General features: G+C 46.0%; 1 protein-coding gene across 1 annotated transcript in view; it reads left to right on the top strand.

Annotated features, from left to right (window-relative positions):
• Positions 1-9,889, top strand: part of LOC122542797 (echinoderm microtubule-associated protein-like 2) — a 132,352-nt gene that overhangs the window by 38,055 nt on the left and 84,408 nt on the right. Inside the window, exon 3 of the mRNA XM_043680848.1 lies at positions 8,792-8,921. Within this exon, the coding sequence (XP_043536783.1) occupies positions 8,792-8,921 (130 nt within the window). The remainder of the gene's footprint in view (positions 1-8,791; positions 8,922-9,889) is intronic.

Genomic DNA, 9,889 nt, shown 5'->3' with positions numbered 1-9,889 from the left:
GGAACAGTCTTTACGGAAAGTGGGTGGGGGGGAGGGAAATATATCTCTGGTGGTGGTGGCTTTTTGTAGGTGGCGGAAATGGCAGGGGATGATGCGATGTATACGGAGGTCGGTGGGGTGGAAGGTGAGGACTAGGGAATTCTGTCCTTGTTGTGGATGGAGGGGTCAGGTTTGAGGGCGGAGGTGCGGGACATGGATGAGGGCATCATCAACCACGTGGGAAGGGAAATTGCGGTCTTTAAAGAAGGAGGCCATCTGGTGTGTTTTGTGGTGGAACTGGTCCTCCTGGGCGGAGGCAGAGGAATTGGGAATAGGGGATGGCATTTTTTCAGGAGGCAGGGTATTCTAGGTATCTGTGGGAGCCGGTGGGTTTCTAGAAATTAGAGCCAAACTTTCAGACTTTAAAAATAAAATAAATTTCTTCATGCATTGGGTAATTGAAGCTTGGAACAGCAATGGAAATGGATTTTTGAGCTACTGTGGAGTGGCCTTTCATGTTATCTCTTAGGGGGATTTAACGCTCAATATCCTTTTGGAAAAAAAATACTAGAATCCCTAAGCCTGCAGATGCTCAAGAGAACATCCCACTCAGACCCGCCCCCTTATCCTATGACTGTAATTCTACATTTCCCATGGCTAATCCATCTTAATTACACATCCCTGGATACTATGAGGTAATTTAGCATGGCCAATCTGTACATCTCTGGCCTGTGGGAGGAAACCCACGCAGACACAGCGAGAATCTGCAAACTCCATTCAGATGATCATTTGAGGCTGGAATTGAACCTGGGATCCTAGAGCTGAGAGGCAGTAGTGCAAACCCGCTGAGCTACCGTGCTGCCTCCCAGAGGATCTGGTCAATGATGCATTAGTGTTTGAGGGATTTTGCTCTGCACCTACAATGCAAGTACCTTTAAAAGTGGCACATCGAGGGCAAGTGATGAAACTCAAAATTGCCCCCACTGTGTGCCAGGTCTGCCATGGGCCATCTTGAGGGAAAGTGTGTCAGATAACGGACAACCTCAATCGGGGCACTGGCTCCTGGTCCACAGGGTTGCAGTGTTACCAACCCTTCCATATTGTCAGAGACAAGGACAATCTGTTGAAATTCCTTAAGAACAGAGACTCCAATGATAGAGTCCTCTGTCAGGCCAACATATCTAACACTGAGGCACTGGTTGCAATAAGACTGTAAGACATAGGAGTGGAAGCAAGGCCATTCGGTCCATCAAGTCCACTCCACTATTTAATCATGGCTGATGGGTGTTTCAATTCCACTTACCCGCACTGTCCCCGTATCTCTTAATTCCTTGCAAGATCAAGAATTTATCAAACTCTGCCTTGAAGATATTTAGCATCCTGGCCTCCACTGCGCTCCGTGGCAATGAATTCCACAGGCCACCACTCTCTGGCTGAAATCAGTCAGTTGTGTTGGATGGGCCAGGTTGACGGCATAAAAACGTAGAAAATAGGAGCAGGCAGTAGGCCACTCAGCCCTTCAAACCTGCCCCCCATTCATTCAAGGCTCATCATCCAACTCAGTCCCCTCTTCCAGCTTCCTCCCCATCCCTTTGGTCCCTTCAACACTAAGAACTATATCTAACTCCTTCCTGAAATCATTTAATGTCTTGGACACAAACATGCTCTGCTGAGACCAGACTCCAGTATCGAGCTCTCTTCTCGGAGTTTTGTCGTGCAAGTGCAGAGCAGGAGAGCAGCGGCAGTACTTCAAGGGCGTCCTGAATGCCTTCTCATGGAAATGCAAGATCTTCACCAACCCATGGCAGTCCCGAGCCCAAGCTCGGAGCAGATGAAATGGAGCAGACGAAATTCCTCACCTGTGGCAAGCTGTGTACATCAAGAATTGGATTGTCTCATCACCTCAGGACCCACAACACCAGAATGAAATAAAGTCATCCTCAGTCCCAAGGGACTATCCAAGGAAAAGAAGCTTCATTGGCTGTTGATTGCAGTGGGACAGCTAAAGGCGCTATACAAATGCATGTCTTCCTTTCTCTAACAATGGATGTCAGTTAGGAGTTTTCACCAACCTTCTGTTTACTCCCTTGCGTGGATCAGAGTCCTCTTGCTGACATCCTGTGGTTCAGTCTAGGCAAAGACCTACAACAGCAAGCTGCATTTGTGTAGCACCCTCATGGCATGTCACAGCGGCTCAATCCAAAATGAATGGAGAATCAACCAACGAAAGCTCTTTGGCAGAGCCTGGCCAATGAAAGCTCATTGGCAGAGCTTAGCTAACGAAAGCTCATTGGCAGAGCCTGGCCAAAGAAAGCTCATTGGCAGAGCCTGGCCAATGAAAGCTCATTGGCAGAGCCTGGCCAATGAAAGCTCACAGAGCCTGGCCAATGAAAGCTCATTGGCAGAGCCTGGCCAATGAAAGCTCATTGCCAGAGCCTGGCCAATGAAAGCTCATTGGCAGAGCCTGGCCAAAGAGTTGGGTTTTAAGGAGGGTCTTCACCCGATGAGGTTGACCCTTTGCTGCTCTTGAGGGCAAGTAGCAATGGACAACAAATGAAAAAATGAGAAAATTGGACCAAAAATTTGGAAGAAGGTGCTGAAACATTGTGTTTCTTCCCAACTGAGATCACAGCGACCGGGATCAAACATGGCCTCCTGCTTCCTGTTCTGGTAGCTCATTTCCTTCTTTCTGGGCACCCTGGGAAGTGCCAGATGCTGCAGCTCCAAGCTTTACAATGGTTTGCAATGGTGCTGGAAAAATACTTCTGTAAATATTTGAAGTCAACGTATCTTTTTTATTAAACAGGGAGTTCTGATGGAAGGGACCTTGCCAGATCTGAATCCAAGTTGGAAAAGATCTGATGTAGGACTGTGATCTCTCCGGGAGTGAAGCCTCATGAGGATAATGCACACGACAGAGACTATGGAGGGATTAGAAGGCTGGAGTTTGCTGCGATTTTTGTGACCTTGTCTTGGTAACAATGAGCTGCCCGTCAGTCTCATTGGCTTGTCAGCATTCATCCACTCTCTGCCTGCTCCTGCCCTCCTCCCCCTCACCGTCCTCACACACAACAAAATGTTTCAGGCACACAGAAGATATTGAAGTTTTGTAATTGCTACAAGGCAGTAGGTTCTTGACCAACAAGGAAATTAAAAGTTTGATTGGATTTATTATTGTCACATGTACCTCGGTACAGTGAAAAGTTTTGTTTTGCGTGCAGTACAGGCAAATCATACCATACAAAGATCATAGGGTGATCAAACAGAGCGAGGAATATAATGTTACAGCTGTAGAGAAGGTGTACAAAAAGCAAGATCAGAATGAGATTAGAAATTTGAGAGGAAGAAGCTGTTCTTGAATCTGTTGATATGTGTGTTTAAGCTTTTGTATCTTCTGCCTGACAGAAGTGTTTGGAAGAGATTATATCCAGGGTGGGAGGGGGTCTTTGATGCTGGCTGCTTACTGGAAGCTGCAAGAATTATAAATGGAGTCAATGGATGGAAAGAACGAGGTGAGAAGAGAAAGAGACACAGAGAGAGAGAGGAGAGTGGGCAGCACTTCAGAGGCAAAGACACGTGTTGGGAAGAAACACAACAGAATGGCTTGCATGTTGGACTGGGCTGAGTTCGCAACTGCCTGTAGTTTCTTACGGGCCCGGGCAGAGCGGTTGCCTTACAAAGCCATGATGCATCCAGATAGAATGCTTTCTATAGTGCATCTGTCAAGGTCGGTGAGGGTTATCAGGTGTAGATCAGAAAGTGGAGTTGAGGCCACATCCCAGTCAACTGCGACCTCAGCAAATTACAGCCACAATTTGCACTTATGTAACACTGTGGAAATGGGCAAAGCATCGCAAGGATGCTTTGCAGAAGAGTTAGGGGACATTTGAACCACGCGATGAGGGTGTGATGAAACACCAACCAAAACACGCAAAGTCTCTGTTGGGTGAAGCCAGGTCTTCAGAGGCTTTGTTCTAAGAGAACCAGGGTGGGGATTGGGAAGTGGGGGTTGGCTTTCATTTCTATATCTGTGTGGATGACAGTCAGGGTCAAGACCAGGGGACGCAAACTTAAAATGTTTGAGAAAGGAACCAATGAATACATGAGGAAAATTTCTCACTGCAGTGAGTGGTTAGGATCGAGAAGGTGCTGGTTGAGAATGCAGTGGAGGATGGTTCAATCCAGACATTCAAGAGTGTATTAATTATTATTTGAAATGTTGCAAGGTTGTGGAGTAAGTGGGATAAGTTCTTGCAGGATGAGAATCATGGGCTGATTGGTCTTCATCTGTGTTATAACCAATGGTTCTGTAACTCTATTCATGTGACCCTTTTAGTTCTTTACGCTCCAGCTGTTTCTCTCAACAAACATTCCTGGTGCAAATATTCTGAATCCCTTTTACAGAATGTATCTTCTGAAGCATTGTCTTCCATTTTTAAGAATGTATTCATGGGATGTGGCTGTCGCTGATTAGGCCGGTGTATCTTGTAGACAGTACACCCTGCTGCTACTGAGCGTCGACGGTGGAGGAAGTGGATGTTTGTGGATGTGATGCTAATCAAGCGGGGGCTGCTTTGTCCTGGATGGTGTCGAGCATCTTGAGTGTTGTTGGAGCTGCACTCATCCAGGGCAAGTGGGGAGTATTCCATCACACTCCTGACTTGTGCCTTGTAGATGGTGGACAGGCTTTGGGGAGTCAGGAGTTACTCACTGAAGGATTTCTAGACTTTAATCTGCTTTTGTTGTCACAATATTTGTTACTGTAGTTAATAAATCCCTCTACATACAATTACTGTTCTAGCCTAACTAAAGTTATACCATAATCATTTAGAGCTGATGACCAATTGTCATTTATTTTCTTCTTAAAAACTTCTTGTACACAAAACCAAAAGCGAAAAGCAATCGTACTTTTCTCTTTCAAAGGTTCAGACATATTTTGACAATCACAGAATGTTCTGTACCACAATACAAGGAAGTTTATTCAGTGAATCTTACTATCCCAAGGTATCCAAAATAGAGTGCTCCTAGATGTTGCAATACCCACCACACTGGTTCTGCCGTTGGATTGAATTCAGGATCATGCCATCTGTTTTGAAATCTTTCACAGTCTCTTATTGTCTGCGTTTGTTCCCAACAGGTGCCTGCCTCTAGCTGCACACTCTGTTCCTTTGCCTCTGAAGTGCTGCCCACTCTCCTCTCTCTCTCTGTGTCTCTTTCTCTTCTCACCTCGTTCTTTCCATCCATTGACTCCATTCTTGCTCTCTCTCTCTCTCTTTTTGTCTCTCTTTCTCTCTCTCTCTCTGTGTCTCTTTCTCTGTCTGTCTGCTTCTCAATGGGACAATGGACAGAGATATAACTCCGTCTTGCCTTGTTCCACCTCCAATCCCCACTTCCCAATCCCCATCCTGGTTCCCTTAGAACAAAGCCTCTGAATACCTGGCATCACCCAATACCCAATAGAGCCTCTGCGTGTTTTGGTTGATGTTGCATCACATCCTCATCGCGTGACTCAAATGTTCCCGAATTCTTCTGCAAAGCATCCTTGCGATGCTTTGCCCATTTCCACAGTGTTACATAAGTGCAAATTGTGGCTGTTACACCATCTCAAACCCTTTCCAAATTCCTTCTCTGTTACTGAACATTACCTTTCCATAATAATGTTTCTTAAACCTTTAGTCTATGCACCATCCACCATCCATGGATAAATGCGAGGTATTGCATTTTGGTAAAACAAACAAAGGCAGGACTCATACAATTTAAAAGGAGGGCTTTTGCCCGAAACATTGACTCTCCTGCTCCTCGGATGCTGCCTGACCTGCTGTGCTTTTCCAGCACCACTCTAACCTTGACATTGTAAAACAGAGAGATCTACGGGTTCACGTACATAATTGTTGAAGTTTGTTTAACATCGTCGGAGGCTGAGGGGTGATCTTATAGAGGCTTACAAAATTATGAGGGGCATGGATAGGGTCAATAGGCAAAGTCTTTTCCCTGGGGTCGGGGAGTCCAGAACTAGAGGGCATAGGTTTAGGGTGAGAGGGGAAAGATATAAAAGAGACCTAAAGGGCAACTTTTTCCACACAGAGTGTGGTACGGTTATGGAATGAGCTGCCAGAGGAAGTGGTGGAGGCTGGTACAATTACAACATTTTAGAGGGATCTGGATGTGTATATGAATAAGAAGGGTTTGGAGGGATATGGGCCGGGTGCTGGCAGGTGGGACTAGATTGGGTTGGGATATCTGGTCGGCATGGACGGGTTGGACCAAAGGGTCTGTTTCCATGCTGTACATCTCTATGACTCTATAGTCAGAGTGGTTAAAAAAGTGTTTAGCACACTTGCCCTCATTGCTCAGACCTTTGAGTATTGGAGTTGGGACGTCATGTTGAGGTTGTACAGGACGTTGATGAGGCCTGTTCTGCATATTTTCACGTGCCCCTTCAATAAGGGAGAACTTGTGGGAACTGCAAAGGTTTTGCAGCTTACGTGCTACTGAATGTAATAAATTGATATATATTTATTTTTCTTATTAACCATACATTATGATATCCTGTCAGAAATAAAAGTGTAGCCTTTTTGTTTTTTAAATATTAGTGTTCCATATATTTATTTGTAACATTCTAATAAATGCTATAAAATCGTCACAACATTCTTCTTATCCGTAAATAAATAACTTGTGGTAAATGATATAAACAAGTTGTTGCGGTTGTCTGATATTTGGCATTCTTGTGTTGGTCCTGATGAGTGCAGTTTAGAAAGCTTTGACATCATGTTTCTCTCCCGAGTGATCCTATTCCTCAGAGAAAGTAATGTTTCCATCCATATTAATCAGCCAAACCCGACAGTCACACACGTTGCGCTAAAGAGACGACCTTGCTGTTGCTTATGCTTCAGGTGTCTCATGCTGCACATATCCAAGCCAGTCCAGTGAGGAAAGGTAGGACTCAAGGTCACGAAGAGACCATTCAGCCCTTCAGGTCTGCTCCACCATCCAATAAGGTGGCGGCTGATCTGGCTGTGGTCTCAGCTTCACTCTCCTGTCTCCTAACCCCATCAGCCTCATCCACCGAAAATCTCTCTGATGCAACCTCGACTAAATTTTAAACACCCAGCTTTCCACTGCCTCTGGGAGAGAGAGTTCCACACTCAAACGACCCTCTGAAGGAAGGAGAAAGTGAGGACTGCAGACCCTGGAGATCAGAGTCAAAATGTGTGGCGCTGGAAAAGCACAGCCGGTCAGGCAGCATCCGAGGAGCAGGAGTGTTGACATTTCGGGCATAAGCCCTTCATCGGGAATGTGTGTTGAAGAGCTTATGCTTGAAACGTCAACTCTCCTGCTCCTCGGATGCTGCCTGACCGGCTGTGCTTTTCCAACCCTCTGAGAGAAATCATATTCTCCTCACCTCTGTGTTAAAAGGGAGACCTCTTATTCTTAAATTATGTCCCCCAGTTTTAGACTCCCATGCAAGAGGACCACTTTACCTGCACTTCCCATAATCCAGTTGACTGCATCCACTGCTCACAATGTAATGGTCTCCTGTACATTGGGGAAACAAAGCGTAGACTGGGTGACCGGAAAAAAGACCCTGAGCTTCCTGTTGCCTGTCACTTCAACAGCCCGTCCTGCTCCCTGGCCAACATCCCCCATCTCAGGCTTGCTGCAGTGCTCCAGTGAAGCTCAGGGCAAGCTGGAAAAAAGCACCTCATTTTCCCCTCAGGGACCCTGCAGCCTTTTGGACTCAACATCGAGTTCAACAACTTCAGGGCTTGAGCTCTCCCACATCCTTACCCCAACCCCCACACACCAGGCCCCTTGTTATCACATTATCTGCTATTACACACAACCCATTGTTAGCCACTAACAGTTCCCATTAATAGCTATTCGCCCTCCAAGCCAGATCATTACCCACTCCGTCTGTCCAAATGTCTTTAGACTCTATCCCCACCTATCATTTACTCCTTACTCCCTCCCTGAAAACCGACATTTTCCTACCTACCAACAGTTCTGAAGAAGAGGCATTGATTTGAAAAGCTAACGCTACTTTCTCTCCACGGATGCTGCCATACCTCCAGAGCTTTTCCAGCAATTTCTGCTTTTGAGACTAAAATTATACACAGCACTCCAGATGTGGTCTTACCTATGCTCCATACATCTGCAGTAAATCTTTGCTTCTTTGATATCGTTGGGTCTAAATCCTGGAACTCCCCTCTCTAACCGCACTTCTGAGTGTACCATCAGCAAATGGACTGCAGTGATTCAGGAAGACAGCTCAGCCCTCACTTTCTCAAGGACATGGTCAATAAACACTGGCCCAGCCAGCAACGTCTACATCCCATGAATTAATTCTTTAAAAAAGAACCCTTCCTCTCACAATTTGTTTTGGGGACCAGAATTCGGAACGTTCTCTTGTATATATCCTTGACCGTAGCATTGCCCATCACCAACTTGCCCTTTGAACTCAAAACAAAAATTATTGGAGATCACAGCGGGTCAGGCAGCATCCATGGAGGGAGAGTCTAGATGCTTGAAATGTTAGCTTACTCTCTCTCCGTAGATGCTGCCTGACCTGCTGTTATCTCCAGCACATTTTGTTTTCAGTTTAGATTCCAGCATCCACAATAATTTGCGGCTGCTCTCGAACTCTGGACTGCCCAGAGGAGCCTCCACTCTGTGAATCACTCTGTGAGGAGCACTGCTCAATAGTACATAGGAGATGCAGTCTGGGTTGGAGGTTGGCGTGGGTTTAACGTTCCTGGGGAAATGTCGTTGATTTACAATCTGCTCTTTCTTACCCCCACCCCGTCCTCCGTAGCCCGTCTCTTCATGCAAACATTGCCCTCGCGGCACACCCTCACCAATGGGACTGCAACACCTCCGAAAAGAAGCAATGCTATACCTCAGTCACCATCCTCACCCAGGAAGGAGACGTCCTCTGCAAAAAGGTAGGGAGAGCTGTTAAATTTGGCCCAGAGGTTATTTCCGCCTACCTATGGCGAGTAAACTATCTATTGTTACCTCCTGGTCATCCGATATAACTGACCTGTTCGTCCTTATGAGTGAATCTTTTCTGGGCTACTTCTAAAACAATTATAGATTTTTTTCAAACAAGGAAACCAAAATTGTTCACAGATGTCATTTGTGGTGGGGGGAGATAACTGAGTAATTGCAAATACCAATTGTTAGTTCTGAACTCTGTGGTGGCTGCTGGACCTCAGTCAGACTGAAGCACAGATGTCAAAATAACTTCTTATCTCATGTCGCCTCATGAGATTTTCATGTCGGCCACTTTCTGATTTTCAGAGGCACTTTCATCATTCTCGCTTACTTCATCATAGAATCATAGAACGCCTACATGCAGAAAGATGCCATTTGGCCCATCGAGTCCACACTGGCCCTTTCACCCAGAACCAGTCTCCATCACTGTAACCAACATTTCCCATGGCTAACACTTAGCCTGCGCACCCCTGGGCACTATGGGATAATTTAGCACGGCCAATCCACCCTAACCTGCACATCCCTGGGCACTATGGGACAATTTAGCAAGGCCAGTCCACCCTAACCTGTGCATCTTTGGACTTGATGCAGTCAACCTCCTGAATTTATGCTGAATTATTTTCAAAGTCATCTTTAGAAAGATACAGCACTATTACCAAAAGTATTGAACTTTTTGACTTGCAACTCACTCACAACATGTTTTGTTAAATAAGTCTCCCAAATTCTGGATGCAGATACACACATACCCCTCTTCCCAACCCCTGCTCCCCTCCCCCATTGCTCACTGTCACCCCTCTGAAATAGCTCCACAGAGGCCAGTATCCCACCACCAAGTCACCCTTCACTTACACATGGTGCGTCCTTGACACTGGTCCAGCTCCCTCAGAGCCAGCTCTCAGAGTGAACAGAACCCCTG

Source organism: Chiloscyllium plagiosum, chromosome 41 (genome assembly GCF_004010195.1).
Source record: "Chiloscyllium plagiosum isolate BGI_BamShark_2017 chromosome 41, ASM401019v2, whole genome shotgun sequence".
Taxonomy (NCBI): domain Eukaryota; kingdom Metazoa; phylum Chordata; class Chondrichthyes; order Orectolobiformes; family Hemiscylliidae; genus Chiloscyllium; species Chiloscyllium plagiosum.
The sequence above is the reverse complement of the archived record's forward strand: the minus strand, read 5'-3'. Positions and strand labels throughout refer to the sequence as shown.